At 41.3% G+C, this 16176-nt stretch overlaps 1 protein-coding gene across 4 annotated transcripts in view; it reads right to left on the bottom strand.

Moving 5' to 3' along the window:
• Positions 1-498: 498 nt before the first annotated feature.
• Positions 499-16176, bottom strand: part of WT1 (WT1 transcription factor) — a 64766-nt gene continuing 49088 nt past the window's right edge. For all 4 annotated transcript variants that reach the window (XM_043971718.1, XM_043971717.1, XM_043971719.1 and 1 more), the window contains 4 exons: positions 15991-16141; positions 8272-8361; positions 7444-7536; positions 499-1859 (listed from right to left, as the gene is read on the bottom strand). In XM_043971718.1, the coding sequence (XP_043827653.1) occupies positions 1738-1859; positions 7444-7536; positions 8272-8361; positions 15991-16141 (456 nt within the window). In that variant the 3' untranslated portion in view covers positions 499-1737. The remainder of the gene's footprint in view (positions 1860-7443; positions 7537-8271; positions 8362-15990; positions 16142-16176) is intronic.

The following is a 16176-nucleotide window of genomic DNA, read 5'->3' as shown; positions in this document are numbered from 1 at the left end:
GAGGAGAGGAGAGGAGAGGAGAGGAGAGGAAGGAAGGAAGGAAGGAAGGAAGGAAGGAAGGAAGGAAGGAAGGAAGGAAGGAAGGAAAGAAAGAAAGAAAGAAAGAAAGAAAGAAAGAAAGAAAGAAAGAAAGAAAGAAAGAAAGAAAGAAAGAAAGAAAGAAAGAAAGAAGGAAGGAAAGAAGGAAAGAAAGAAGGAAGGAAGGAAGGAAGGAAGGAAGGAAGGAAGGAAGGAAGGAAGGAAGGAAGGAAGGAAGGAAGGAAAGAAAGAAAGAAAGAAAGAAAGAAAGAAAGAAAGAAAGAAAGAAAGAAAGAAAGAAAGAAAGAAAGGTGGGAGGAAGGAAGAGTAGGAGGAAGAATAAGAGAAAGGAAGAAATTAGGCCCAATTGGACAAAAACATTTGTAATCTAATACCGGTTGTGACAGACGGCAGATGTTAAAATCTCACGTTTCCTTTTTGAATGGGTTTTAATTGAAATTGAAGGTGAAAAATGCAGATTACATTCTTAAGTGTTATTGTCATCATTATCATCATCAATATGTTAAAACAGTAACATCTGAACAGTGAGGCATCTAATATTTATACACTTTCTAATTTTAATTGGCTAAGAGCAATGCATTATCAGATAGATATTTACACAATCATTTCAAGCCACAGTCAATAATAAACTCCCTCCCTCAAAACAGAACAACAAAAAAGACCCTCCCCCCAACAATATATTTTCTCACACTGATAAGTCTCTTTCTTTCTTCCCCACATATTCTTGTAGACCCAGAGTCTTTTAAGTTACTTAGGAACAATTTAGTAATGGAGATCCTGGACCAGCCCCCCTTTCCTCTTAGTTCCATCTTAATTTTTACAACTTTGAAACCACATAACCAGTGTGGTCTCACCATCACAATAAAGTCCCAAATGATTAGAACAATTTTCTGTTTCTCTAATGTAAGGAGATGTGAACATCTCTTAAAAATAAGCTTCAATTCATACCAAAATAATAACAATAATAATAATAAAACCTCGGCTCCACAGAACAGTTCCTTCAGATCACCATGATAATAGTTTAAAACATGTTAACTTATTGGTAAAATTCTTACGGATTTCAGTACAGAGGTACTGATTCATTTTGATTTCTTTTTTAGCTGCTTTATAAACAAGTGGTTGTTTTTTTTTAATTTTAAGTCAACTGATGGAAGAGACTTTTCCTGCCATCACTTGACCCCTGGGAATGCCATGTGAGAAACCCACCCCACCCCCAAATGCCCTGGTTTTCTGATTTATGTCTTGCTGTTAGTAAATGGAAACCGTGACAAAGTTTACATTAGCAGACACATAGACATGCCCCAGCCTATAAATATTCCACAACGGAAAAAAGTGTCATGAATCCATCCCAAGAGAAACGCAAGGTTTCTTTGGGACTTTGGAGAAGGAAAGGGTGGGGAAGGAAACCTACCAACAGCAACTCTCTTTCACAGTGAGAACCCCAGGTGAGAGACGATGCAGGTCTTATGGAAACTGGGACCTTGAACCCAAGTGAGTGATGAAGAGATGGGGAAATGGAGGCCACCCTGCTGCCTGACAAACCTGGAACCGACTCCATCCAAACATGTAGCTTGTCTTTGTGGTCGGTTGTGGTTTCCTCATTATAAAGGTGGCCAGGGAGGAGTTTAAAGGCCCAATTCCACAGCTGTTCATAGAACGTCCTGCCCGGGACACAGACGCATCCTTGGATTTGACTCTTTAAAGTGTCAGCTGAAGCTTCGTCATGTTCCTTTGGTGCATGTTGTGATGACGCACCAACTCATCTGAACGGGCAAATTTTTTCTGACAGCTGGGCCACCGGCAGCTGAAGGGCTTTTCACCTGTTAATAGAAGAGTGGGTCAGGGGTGCGGGCAGCTGAGGAAGTGGGCACATGCACAGTACCAAAGACAGGCCCAGGATCAAAGGCTTGGGTTAAGTCATAATAAAGGAACAGAAGGAGTTGCCATGGGAAGTCATCGGATCACAGGATTTAGGGTCAGAAGGGACCTGAGAGGCCAGCTAGTTCAATGCCCTCACATTACAGATGAGGAAACTGAGTCTCAGAGAAGGGAAGTGACTTGGAGCTGGAAGGGACCTTACAGATGATGAAGTCCAACCCGCTCATTTCACAGATGAGGTAACTGAAGCCTAAGGAGGCTGTGACTTGTCCAAGGTTATACAGGTAACAAGTGGCTGAGGCTGGATTTGAACTCAGATCCTTTCACTTTTTTTTTTTTTAGTGAGGCAATTGGGGTTAAGTGACTTGCCCAGGGTCACACAGCTAGTAAGTGTCTGAGGCCGGATTTGAACTCAGATACTCCTGACTCCAGGGCCAGTGCTCTATCCACCGCGCCATCTAGCTGCCCCAGATCCTTTCACTTTTGAGCTCTTTCCACCATATCACCCTGTTTCTCAGAAGCAATAAACTCCAAACCCCTCATTTTAAATGACATCTAAGTGACTTGCCTAAAGTCACCCAGGTAATAACTAACCAAGTTGGGGTTTGAATCCACATCTTCTGACTCTAAAGATTATATTCTCCCCAATTGGCCCATTCGTGGCCCAGTAGTGGGCACTCTCTCAGTGAAGGTCTTCAAGAAAAAGCTGGATGACCATCTTTTACCAGGTTGTTGAGTATCAGACACTACATTTATGTTGTGATTTCTTTTTTTTTTTTTGGTGAGGCAATTGGGGTTAAGTGACTTGCCCAGGGTCACACAGCTAGTAAGTGTCAAGTGTCTGAGGCTGGATTTGAATTCAGGTCCTCCTGACTCCAGGGCCAGTGCTCTATCCACTGCGCCACCTAGCTGCCCCCTGTTGTGATTAATAGAATAATAATCGATGGCATTTCTATCCATTATCACTTGACCCAGTGAGGAGTAAGCCACTGATTCTTATACAGGTGAGGGTTGGTCTGGATGGTCATTGAGGTCCCTCCCAGCTCTAACGTTCTGTGATTCTGAGTCCCGAAATGAGTTTGGGCTCTTTTCCTGCAAAAAAGCAAGCTTGATATCAATCAGAAATATGACACGGCCCTAAAGCCACCTGAGGCAACATTCATGGGAAGACCAGGGCTTCTCCTCTGCCTTGATCAGACCACATCTGAAGCACTGTATTGAATCCTGGGACTGGGCAATCCTGAAGCTGTCAGGACTGGAAGCCATGCCACATGAGGACAGATGGAAGGAACGGTGATCAGAGGAGATAGATTTAGACCTGGACCTCAGTCATTAGCTAGTCCAACCTCCCCCTCCCTCATTTTACAGACGAGGAAACTGAGGCCCAAGGAAGTGAGGTGACTTGCCCAAGGTTACACAGGTAGTAAGCAGCAGAGCTGGGATTCGAACCCAGGTCCTCTGACTCTCAATCCAGCATTCTTTCCACTGCACCACACTGGTGATATTTACCCTGGAAAAGAGAAGACTTAGGGGGTACATACGCTCTATTTACAAATGTTTAAGTGTTTTCACGGGGAAGAGAGAAAAGTTTTGCTTAGTCTTCAAGTACAGAAGTAAGACCAATAGATAGAAGGAACAGACATGGATTTCAGAGACATTTCATAACTGGGTTTCAATCTATCCAAAACCAGAACAATCTATCTCAACTCTATCCCGGAAGTTGAGATGGCTACTTCTCAGGGAAAATCTCTTAAGAGATGGGCTCAAGGAGATGATCTCCGAAGCTCTTCCTAGCTCTGAGATTCTCTTAAGGGTTTTCTAGAGAGATCCTTAAAATGGAGAGACTGAAAGAGGATTCTGTGAAGGCCTGCTCAGAATCATGTTCATAAATGCATAAAATAAAATACATAGCTTTACAAAGGAAATCAAATCTATCGAACTACAATAATCAAAACTTTAAAATTCACACACCCCACACCTCCCCCAGTCAAGAACCCCTGCTATAGGGGAAATATATGGATTAGAATGTTCCAATTAACCAGATACGTGGAATGACCCATTAGCTCCTACCCTTTGACATTTAATTAAACCCTGATCAAATCCCTAAAAAACAAAGGTAACAAAATAAAATCTTAATTAGCCAGAGGATGTGAGCAGAGAAGTTGAGGCAAATAGAATCTTTTGGTCCACTCACGTCTAAATAGAAAATATCTTTTTGTTTCATTCCCTGAGTAGGAGGGTCCTTGAGATGGGAGGAACCTTAGCAGGGATGATTCTATGCCAACTCATTATCTAAAGAAGGACATTTTATTTTTAAACTTAAAAAAAAAAATTTGTAAAGACCTCACGTTTTTTTTCCTGCATCAATGAGTATAAAGAGCCTCACTGAATCTTTCCTTGGTAACTGAGAACTTTGCAGGGCATGGAAGAGAATGGGAGGTAGCCACGGGAGGAATAGGGCTGGATTAAGATGTTGGTAGGCCAGAAGCCCTTCAGCTTCACTGGCCCCCTAGTGGATGCATTTTTGTAAATGCAAGTGATTTTGCAATAGAAAAGTCCCCAAAGCTCCATCCTCAGAGTTAGTTTCATTGAGAGAGCTGGGGATAACCAATAGATAGCCTATGTGATTACACTGGTATCTTCTTCTGTCAAAAGGTCAATTAGAAAAGTCCCTAGAGTTGGACAAACCACCATGGCAGATTGATGGGGAGATATGGAGAAGAGTCACACAGGCTGGGCAAACATTTAATTCTCCCCATCAGAAAAAAAAAGTCCCAGTGATCTTGTTAGTTCTGCTTGGGTTGAAGTCTTGCTTTATCAAGTTTTGCCTCAAACTCTCTAGATCAAAACTTGTCCCAACCAAAGAGATCTCATCATGCCCCTCCAAAGGGTTGGCTACATATGACCAGTGAAGTCCTTTATTTTCCAGCGTCTAAAAACTCTCACATGCCTCGTGAGAAATAGAAGAATAGATTGTGACCCTGTGATTAATACAAATGCTACATGAAATCATTTCATGGGCCATCAGAAGGACTTTGGAAGGCCACCAGTGGCCCTTGTACTTCCTGTGAGTATCACTCATGTTGACTGGCATAGAGGGGACATCTGAGATCACCATATTAACTAGACTTTCCTAAATGGCAATAGTCACTTGAATAAATTGTTAAAATGCTTGTGGTTACTATAAACAACCTCACGGCTACTCATGGGAGTCTATTAAGCACTTTGGGAAAGTTTATTAATTCTTTCTAGCCACTAAAACACTCATTTGGTGTGTTAGATTTTGTTATATTTGGGAAGGGGAGGGTGGGATTCAATTCTGGAAACTGAATGTGGATGCAAGCTGAAATGAGACACCCATTGCCGCCATGTTCTTGGGTCTTCAACATTCCACCCCTTTCAACAGGGCAAAAGTACAGCTACATAAATCTTGGGTGACAAAGAGAATCCCTGCTCACGTCAACTTATCTCACTGATTTAGGCTATTTTCAAATGACATCATCAACTTAATTATCAAGTACAGGTGCGTTTTCCAAGGGCATCTGAGAGATTTTCCCTCTCTCCTCATGCTGGGTTCTCCCTCACCATATACCCAGAAAAAGAGGAAGCCATTCCAGAAGCTACACCTAATGTACTGTGTCCCAAAAATCTTAGTGTGGTTTTCCTAAGCTATTAAAACTTAAAATTTCATTAAGACTTTTGGAATACCCTGTATGTGTACAAAGAGGAGCCAAGTGAAATACTGTATACATGCTGTTCAACACTGTCCTTGGGAATTGTCTGCTAGGTCAGAGCAATCTGAATCTGCACACATATGCTTATACCAAGCATGGTGACGTAGGAAACAAGTTACAGAGAAAGGCCTTCTGGGTCCTTAGGGATATTATTTCCCTTCTTTAGACTTTCCAAAAATGAGGGGAATGGACAAAAATTATTTTAAGGCTTCTTCCAGCTCTAACTCCTATTACCCCATGATCCCTAAGATCTCTGTGAAAGGAAGAGCTGTCTCTACCCCTTCTCTGCCAAAGCCAGTCCTCACTCTCTTGCCATTGTCTCAGTTTACATTTCAAGGTGAGCAACTAAGGACAGTAGCATGGGTTATGTGAGATCATGTATGAGAATCGTAATATACAATGCTAATATAAAGGCAGCTAGATGACACAGTGGATAGAGCTCTGGGTCTAGAGTCAGGAAGACTTGAGTTCAAATTCAGCCTTAGACTCTTAATTGCTGTGTGACCCTGGGCAAGTCATTTAACCTGCGTTTGCCTCATTTTCCTCAACCGTAAAATGGGGATAATAATCACAGCACCTACCTCTCAAGGCTGTTGTGAGAACCAAATGAAACACTAACTATAAAGCACTTAGCACAGTGCCTGTCACAGAGTAGGTGCTTTTTCATGCTTATTCCCCTCCCTTTCTTTTCCAAAAGAAGTGCTTATCATTACTGTTTCTACAGGAAGACAAAACACATATATTAGTTTGTGAAAAGCATTCCTTTTCATGGAATGTAAGAAATAATATAAAATCCATGTTCTTGACCATTGGCTCATGGTATGGAAAGAATGTTGGGTTGGAAATTAGCACATATGGGTTCAAGTCCTAGCTCTGATACTTAGTGGCTGTGTGACCTTGGACAAGTTACTTTATCTCTCTAGATCTTGTGTCCTCACTTATAAAATGAGGAAGTTGGACTAGATGACCTTTGAGGTCCCTAGTGGTCCTATGATCTTTGCTGCCTCTTATTTCCATTGTACTCTAAGGTTTATAACCCATTTTCCTGCCAACAAAGATGAAGAGGGTATGCAGTATATGAATTATTACCCCCATTTAACCAGATGAGAGAAACCAAGTCTCAGGGAAAAGCCTAGCCTAGCATCACACAGCTAGGATCAGAGTCAAGATCTGAACTGTCCTAATTCCAGTTCCAGTACTCTTTGCACTCTACCATGTTGCCCCTCATAAGGAACTGCCTGACCTTGGGAAAAACACTTAACTCCTCTGGATCTCAGTTAACTGATCTGTTCTATAAGGGCTAAGTGACCTCTAAAGTTCTTTAGGGCTCTAATCGTCTATGATTCTACCAAACTTGTTCCATCAGACTGGCAAAAATGATTCTTAGCCCCAGGGCCATGGCTACAAGACTTCTGAAACCAAGCCAAGGTGGATTCATCTCTCCGAAAATAGAGAGTGACCTTGGTGAGATCAATAAGGAGAAGTTATTTGGTGGACTTTGAGGCATGCTGCTTTTCCACTGAAGTTGATCATTGCCTAAAAATTAAACAGGGGCTAAAATTTGATTTTGCACAGGACTCTCTTCTACCTCTTCAGAGATAATCAATTTTTAAACATGCGGGCTAGGAGCAGGGATTCTTATCTCTGCCTACTCTCTGCTTTTTTCTTTCCTTGAACATTTCGATGAATTACCATTTTCCCTGGACTTGGGCCCCCTCTCATCACAAACAACTTCATTCCACAGACATCAAGAAAATAATGAAAAATAAATGTGAAGAAAAGTTTTACGCACTTGTTTTACCTGTATGAGTCCTGGTGTGAGTCTTCAGGTGGTCAGACCGGGAGAACTTTCTCTGACAGGTTTTACACTGGAATGGTTTCACACCTAAACAGATAGAGAGAGTCTAGTCCCAAACTTTAACACCTTGGGGGCAGAGCAAGGATGTTAGGTATGTCCCCCACCAAGAGACTTCCAACAGTTACATTACTATGTATCCCAAACTCAAGAAACAAATGGATCTCTGAACCAACCTTCTTCTGCCTTAGGAGCTAAGTTCCCAACCAGAAATGTTCTGCTTTTCCCCAGCTCCATAAGACCTTCAGAGTCAATTTGGAAAGTGGATCACAGGTAGTAAATTTCCCATTTCTAATATTTCTCTGGCTCTGTGTCTCAGTCTCTCTACGTCTCTCCGTGTGTTTCTCTTCTCTCTCTTCTCTGTCTTTCTCCTCTCTCTTTCTTGTTCTCTGTCTCTGTCTCTTTCTCTGTTTCTCTCTCTTTCTCTTCTCTCTCTATCTCCTCTCTGTCTCTCTCAGTCTCTCTCATTCTTTCTCTGTCTCTCTATCTCTGTTTCTGTCTGTCTCTGTCTCTATCTCTCTGTCTCTCTCATTATTTCCAGATGACTGATAATAGGACTATCATTCTGTGGTTAGGAAGAGAAATTGGGGGTGATTAAAATATCTTGGTTTTATTTGTTTGAAGCAGAAAGCCAACAGAGATGAGAAACTTTAATGGAAATATTAAACAGAAGACTAACTTATGACCTAATTCCAACTAGCAGTATTCAGCATTAATGAGAGCCAAGAAAATATTCACATCCTGTCAAGAGCTGGACCTACAAACCTGTGTGTCTCCTTTGGTGTCTTTTGAGTTGGTCTGATCTAGAGAATCGCCGTTCACAGTCCTTGAAGTCACACTGGTAGGGTTTCTCACCTTAAAGAGTACACAAATTGCGTGTGAAAAATAACACTGGACATTGGGAACAGAGAGACAAAGGACAAGTGCCTTCATCGGAACTGGAGATTATCAAAGAGAACCAAGAAAGGCTTCTCTTATAGATGCTATGAAATCTCCATTTCTGGAACCATCCTTACATACTCCTGGATGACAAATCCAGATTCATGTATTCTAGAAAACTAAGATGTTGGAATTAATATGATTCAATGAGTGCCTACTATATGCCAGTAAGCCAGCAGAAATTTGTTAAACACTTATTATGTGCTAGACGCTGTGCTTAAACACTAGGTGTCTAAGGAAAGACAAAATCTAAACAAAAACAATTCCAACTCTCAAGGAGCATATACCCTGAAACCAGGGAAGATGATACATAAATATCTAGGTTCATACAAAATAGATACAAGAAGTTTGTATCTATCTTGTATTGACTTATTTGTGAACATACTGTAACCACTACCGGCACCACTAACAATACCAAATAGCCTATAAACTCCTTGAGGTCAGAAGCTCTCTCACTTCTCTATTTATATCCCTAGAATCTAGCATGATCCTTGGCACATAGTAAGTAGCTGCTTAATCAGTGTCTAATTGGTTGTTGCCTGGTTGATTTCATCCAAAGAAACTAAAAAATATGGTTTACTAAATTGTAAAGGTGTCGGGACTAAAAGGGAGAGTGATAAGAACAAGCATTTATTAAGTGCCTACTATGTGCCAGTGCTTTACAATTATTATCTCATTTGACTAAAAGATCATGGATAAAAAGTTGGAAAAGACATCAGAGGTTATCTAATCCAACCTTCTCGTTGCACAAAGGGGAAAACCAAGCGCTTAGTAGATAGCAGAGCTGGGATTTGAACCCGGGTCCTCTGATTCTGGGATCTCCATCCTCAGACACTTCTTAGCTGTATGACCCTGCGCAAGTCACTTAGCCTCTGCCTGCCTCAGTTTCCTCAACTGTAAAAATGGAACAATAACAGCACTTACCCCAAAGGCTTTTGTGAGGATCGAATGATTAATCTGTATAATTAATTAATTAATATTTCTAACAGTGTTTGTTAGCACAGTGCTGGCATATAGTAGGTGCTATATTGATGTTTATTCCATCTTTCCCACCACCACTAGCACCACCATTGGTGGGAATACCCATATTGACAAAATCCAGGATAAGGGGCTCTTAACTTGTTTGTCTAGAAACTTTAAAAATGGATATTTTGATAACCATATCTCCATGTAATTGGTTTTCTTTGAAAGCTTGTGCATTTTCCTTTATGTATTTGAAAGTCAGTAGAGGGGAAAGAGGGCATGTATAGGGTTCTCCAGACTGCCCAACGGGTCCAGGACAAAAAAAGGTTGAGAACTCCTATTCTGGGTCCTCCAATAATAACAGCTCACATTTATACAGCTTTTAAAGATTTGTATAGTTCTTAACACAGACTAATAGCTCACATGATCCTCACAACCCCGAGAGGGAAATGCTAAAATTAGCCCCATTTTTACATATGAGAAAACTGAGATTGTGAAGTGACTTCCCAGGATCACCACACAGCTAGCAAGTGTCTGAGGCAGGATTTGATGCCAGGCCTTCTTGACTCTGCTGTTCTATCCACATAATAAACTGCATCCCTACAAGAGCGCTGTGTTTGCAGTCAGAAAGCCCGGAGTTGGAATCCTGCCTCTGATGCTTCCTAGCTATATGCCCCTGGGCAAATCACTTAACTCAGTCTCAGTTTCCCAATCTGTAAAATGGGAACAAAATAGCATCTACCTCGAAGAGTTCTTGAGTAGATCAACTAAGGTAATGTGTGTAGATTTATTTAAAATCCTTTTAAAGTGCCATTGATGTGGTAGTTTTTATTATGAAAAGCCTTGGGCTTCTTCTTAACAGGGAAGATTAGATGACTGGATTGTGAAACCACTTTTCAAGGTCTGGCCTCAGTAAGTAAAGCCCCCTCCATAGAAAAATTTGCCACACTAATGCTGGGAAGTAAGCCGGAGAAGCCAGCTCAGTGACCTCAAGGTCTTCCTGGCTTCTCTGTGGAATTCCCAGGCCCACGAGGTAGAAAATTGGAGCAGGCTATGTCTATGGCTCTGACCACTTCTAGGAGCCTGTGAGTTTCCGGGAGGCTACAAATGTCCTAACAACATTTTTCCAAAATTAATTATAGGGAGGAAAAGTTGCTCACTCTAGTAGCAAGATCATAGAATCATGGGATTTGAGGGCTGGGATGGATCTTGGAGCTCATTCTGGCCAGCCTTTATCTGACACAGGAATCCTTCCACAACAGGGGTTCTGAACCTGGGATCTGTGGACTCCCAGAAGTCCTGTGGCTGGATTTCAGGGGGGCTGTGAACTTGAATGGAGAAAAAAAATACTATAGTTTACTGCCTTCTAACTAACTTTAGCATTTCCACCTTATTCTGAAAAGGCACCCATAGGCTTCACCAGATTGTCAAAGGAGGCCATGACACAAAACGCCAATCAGTCAATAAACATTTATTAAACACCCTACTATGTGCAAGGCACTGCTGAAGAACGAATGCCTTCTTTTCAGCATCCCAGATGGCTGATAGGTTAAAACAGCATCTTGGTATGTAGGACAGAGATAGGGACAGGACCTATGATTTCAGTGGTATAAAGGAAGTCCCAGATGAGGAAACTCTCTCTACCAATGCAAGATAGCACCTCATCCACAATGCATAGTCTGAGACAGCTGCCAAGGCCACTGAGAGAAGGTTAAGTGACTTACTCACCCAGGATTCCACATCCAGTGGATAGATAGATAGATAGATAGATAGATAGATAGATAGATAGATAGATAGATAGATAGAGATAGATAGAGATATAGAGATATATATAGATATATATTGCACATGGGTACTGTCTATCAAGGCTACCAGCCAATCAACTTGAGGAGCCTCCCATTTTCTGGGAGGGGACAGGAAGGAGGAAGGAGGGCCTGCTTGGAGAGGTCTGTCTTTTTTGGGGTTCCTGACTTTATGGTGGTGGTGGTGGCGGCAGAGGACTTCACAGGAAAATTGAGGAAAGATAGGATTGCCATGCTGTTGGAATTCTGTTCTCAATCTTTCTCTTTCTACCTTTCAATAAACCCTTAAAAACCTAAACTTGTTTTATCAGTGATTTTAGTCAGTTTCCTCCAAAACTGGGGGAACAGATTAGAACCCACATTTAGAATCTTAAATTACAGTTTGTACATGTATTTGTGTATATGTGTATAAAAGAGCTATACGTGTGTATATATATATATGTGTGTGTGTGTGTGCATGTGTGTATGCATGTGTATATATAGATTTTTTTCCTTGAAGATCAATTGATCAACAAGCATTTATTAAGCACCATGTGACAGATACTTGTTAGGCACTGGCGATACAAAGACAAAGACAAAATAGGACCTGCCTTCAAGAAACATACATTCTATCCAGGGAAACAAAAGGGTAAGGGAAAGGGTATAAACATTTATATACTACCTACTATCTGCCAGGCACTGTTCTAAGTCCTTTTCTTTTTTTTCTTCTTCCTTCCTTCCTTCTTTTTCTTTCTTTCTTCCTTCCTTCCTTCCTTTCTCTCTCTCTCTTTCTTTCTTTCTTTTTTTCCAAATATTATCTCATTTGATCCTCACAACAACACTGGGAGGTAGAAGCATTATCCCCATTTTACAGTTGTGGAAACTGAGGCAAACAGAGGTTAAGTGACTTGCTCAAGGCCACACTGCCAATAAGTATCAGAGGCAAGGTTTAAACTCAGGACTTCCTGACTCCAAGCTCAGTGCTCTATCCACTGCATCACTATGTACCCGTATAAGTAGATACATATTATATACAAGGGTAATATATGCACAATTTATGCAAGGATATTTTGTGGGAGGAGGCACCTGCAGCTGAATGAATCACACAAAGCTTTGTAAGAGGGGGAGTCAAGTAGGAATTCTGTGGGCAAAGAAGGGGAGGGTCTTTCCAGGAAACAATAGGGGAAACCAAAAGCACACAAGGCACAGGAGCACAATCTGTGTTTGGGAGGCAGAGAGATGTTCAGTTTAACTGGAGTATAGTGTGCTTAAAGGGGGATAATTTGAAAAAGTAGATGGGAGATTGCAGTGGGCCTTGAAGGCTAAGCAAAGGAATGTGAACTTTGGCAGGAGCCAAAAATGCCTTTGCACTGACTTGTGGCCATGCCTAGAATGTGCTCCCTCCTCACCTCTGCCTCTTATCTCATCCATTGTTTCCTTCAAGGCTCAGTTCTCGCGTCCCCTTCCTACATGAAGCCTTTCCTGATTACTCCAGTATGTAGGTCACTCTGCCCCTCCCTCAAAATTATTTTGTCACAGTTTCTATATATTTGATATTGATTTATCTAAGTACATGTTGTTTCCTCCCCAGAATGTAAACTCCTTGAGGGAAGTTATTCATTTAGTCAACAAATATCACCTACTATGTGACAGGCACTGTGCTAAGTGCTGGGGATACAAAGAAAGGCCAATGATAGTCCCTGCCCTCAAGGAGTTTACAATCTAATGAGGGAGACAATATGCAAACAAGATCATATGAATAACATTACAGACAAGATAAATTGGTGATAATCAATGGAAGGGAAGCATTAGCATTAAGGGGACTTGGGAAAGGTCTCATCTTTATTTTTGTATCCCCGATACCTAGTAGAATGCCAGAAGCACAGGATGCCCCAAATAAGTGATTGTTAAATAAATGAGTGAACCACTGAGGATTTGGGGGCAAAGGGGACATGTGAGCAGATTTAGCAGTCAGAATACATCTTGCTTCCCAACAAGAGTGCATTTAATAAAAGTAATAATAATAATAATAATAATAATAATAATAATAATAATAATAATAATAATAATAAAACAAAACTTTTCTGTTCATATAGAGACGATGTTACTGACCACCCATCATCAGTAGACTGTGAACCTTGAATCGTTTTTTCCATTGTGGGGGAGAATTTTTGCTACTCCAACCACATACTTACATATGTTAAGGGATCCCCTGAATCCTGTTGACACATCCAACATTCCTGTACAGTAACACCCCAAGTTTGTGAAATGTCTGGCCACAAACTAACCCGAGTGTCTGTGGCCATGAGTAGAGCAGAACCAACTGGCCTTTACACCAGGAAAAAATATGACCTTGAACTCATAAGAATTATATTCTCATCAACTGGGATTATCCTAGACAGTCACTTTTAAAGAGAAATTTTTTTAGAAAAATATGATTTCCCAAAACACTCCACCTTTCTCAACCCACTCAAAATTTCTAATGACTTGCATAGCAGGATTTTATTTTGCTATCTCTCATTTCTTCTTTGCTCCTCAGCTGTGGCCAAAGTATTGGTCCCTCAAAAAATGAATGGGCCAGCAGGTGACCTTGGGAGTGTGTAATTTAAAATTCTAAATGTGGGTTCTAATCTCTCCCCCCAGTTTTATGGGGAAACTGACTAAAATCACTGATAAATGAGTTTAGGGTTTTTTTTTTAGGGTTTATTGAAAGATAATAAAAGAAAGAAAGATTGAGAACAGATTTCCTATAACCTGGCAATCCTAACCTTCCTAAACTCCCACTTCTGAAGTCCTCTGCCACCACTCTTATCTCTCACACCAAAAGAGGAAGCACTCTCTCACCAGCATCCACTTCCTCCTTCATGTTCCCCTCCCAGAAATGGGAGGTTCTTCAAGCTGATTGGCTAGTGTCATTCAAATTCATTGGTTCACTGGACCCGAAGGTGGTCTCAATGTAAAATTAAAAGTTTTTAACCTCTGAGAACAATACATTCTTAAGTACCCTTAAGTACCAGTCAGATGTGCTTACAATCTAGTAAGCAGTCAACAGTGAGTCACCTTATCCAATTCAATCAGTTTAAATCAGTCTCCAGGTGGGCCCCTGAGTATCTGCTAAATCTCATCTATCACATTCCATTATCTTGACACAGAAGCAAAGACTCACTGAATCTCCAGGGAGGAAAGAAATTCAGTGACTATTAAATCCAAATTGGATCTAAAAAATATGTCTCTCTCCAACATCCCCAAGAAGTTGCCATCCTCCCAAAGCAGAACATTCTACTTTCAAATAACCCTAATTGCTAGGAAGGTTTCACTTAATTACAATAATAGCTAGGGTCTCTATAGCACTCTAAGCTTTGCAAAGAACTTCACATGTATTATTTCATTTGATCCTCACTATAGAGTGCCAGGCCTGGAATCAGGAACACTCATCTTTATAAGTTCAAATGCAGCCTCAGACACTTACTAGCTGTGAGATCCTGGAGAAGTCACTTCACCTGTTTATCTCAGTTCCTTATTTGTAAAATGAGCTGGATAAGGACATGGCAAAACACTAGGGTATCTTTGCCAAGAAAACCCCAAATGAGATCACAAAATGTTGAACATGACTGGAAAATGAGTGAACCACAATAAGGTGAGAATCTGTTTACAACTCTGTGAAATAGTGCTTTTTTATCCTATTTTACAAATGAGGAAACTGAGACTTAAAGGTTACAATTAAGCGACTCACCCAGGATCACACAGTGAGTAAGTGACTGCTGCAGGATTTGAATTCTCCTTCCTAAGTCTAGACTCTATCCACTGCTCCACAAATCTGGCCTAAATTGATCTCTTTGTAACTTCCCTCCACTCCTTTACTCCTAGAGAACAAATCTAATAACTAACCCCTTGCCCGTGTGCCAGTCTTTCTTTTATTTGAGGATGGCTAACATTCTCTCCTTCCTTCCCCTACATTTTCTTTTCTCCAGATTAAATATCCTTAGTTCTTTGGGTTGATCTTCACATTACTTGAACCCTCATCATCCTGGTTTTCCTCCTCCAGTCATTCCCTCACCGTCTTCCTAAAATATGTTGTTGCTCAGTCACATTCCACTCTTTGTGACCCTATTTGGTGTTTTCTTGGCAAAGACACTGGAGTGCTTTGCCATTTCCTTCTCCAGTTCATTTTACAGATGAGGAAACTGAGGCAAACTTGCCCAAGATCATACAGCCATTTAAGTGCCTTGAGGCCAGATCTGAACGTAGGAAGATGAGTCTTCCTGATTCCGAGCCCAGCACTCTATACACTGAGCCACCTAGCTGCCCCTAAAATACAAGGCCCAGAATTGAGCACAATATTTCAAATGTAGTAGCACCAGGAGAGAGTCTAGTGGGACTGACAGCAGTATGGGTAAGTGAATAAAGGACTTGGACTTGGAGTCAGGGAGACCTGAGTTCAAATCCTTACTCAGATACCTCTCAGTGCCTCCATTTCCTTCCATCCATTGGATTTGATGGGCTCCAAGGTGCCCTCTAGTTCTAAATCTAACACCTCTGTCTTCCTCCATTCACCCCTGGAAGGCCATCCTTAAACCTCTCCAAACTCTTCTAGCTTCCCTCCACAGAAATCCCTTGCTTCCTTCCCAGCATCCCTAAGCCCCACTTGGATTCAGGTTTGAAATACATATATTAGGTTCTAAGGGTAAATCCAAAGATAAGAAGGCTTCCTGGCAGGAGCTTCATTATGTCTAACTCGGAGCAGCTCAGAGTGAGAAGGGCTAGGAGGGAGCTCAGATGAAAAGCAGTGAGACTGACTTACCAGTATGCTTTCTGCTATGCATCTGTAAGTGGGACAGCTTAAAGTATCTCTTGTTGCAGCCTGGGTATGCGCACATGAACGGGCGTTTCTCATTGGTCTCTGTGGCTGACCTCACGATAGTAGGGGCTACCCCAGGCACTCGACGGACATCCTGCAATGACAAAGCCACAGGTCAGATGAAGTGTT

This window comes from Dromiciops gliroides, chromosome 6 (genome assembly GCF_019393635.1).
Source record: "Dromiciops gliroides isolate mDroGli1 chromosome 6, mDroGli1.pri, whole genome shotgun sequence".
In the NCBI taxonomy this organism is placed as follows: Eukaryota; Metazoa; Chordata; class Mammalia; order Microbiotheria; family Microbiotheriidae; genus Dromiciops; species Dromiciops gliroides.
The sequence above is the reverse complement of the archived record's forward strand: the minus strand, read 5'-3'. Positions and strand labels throughout refer to the sequence as shown.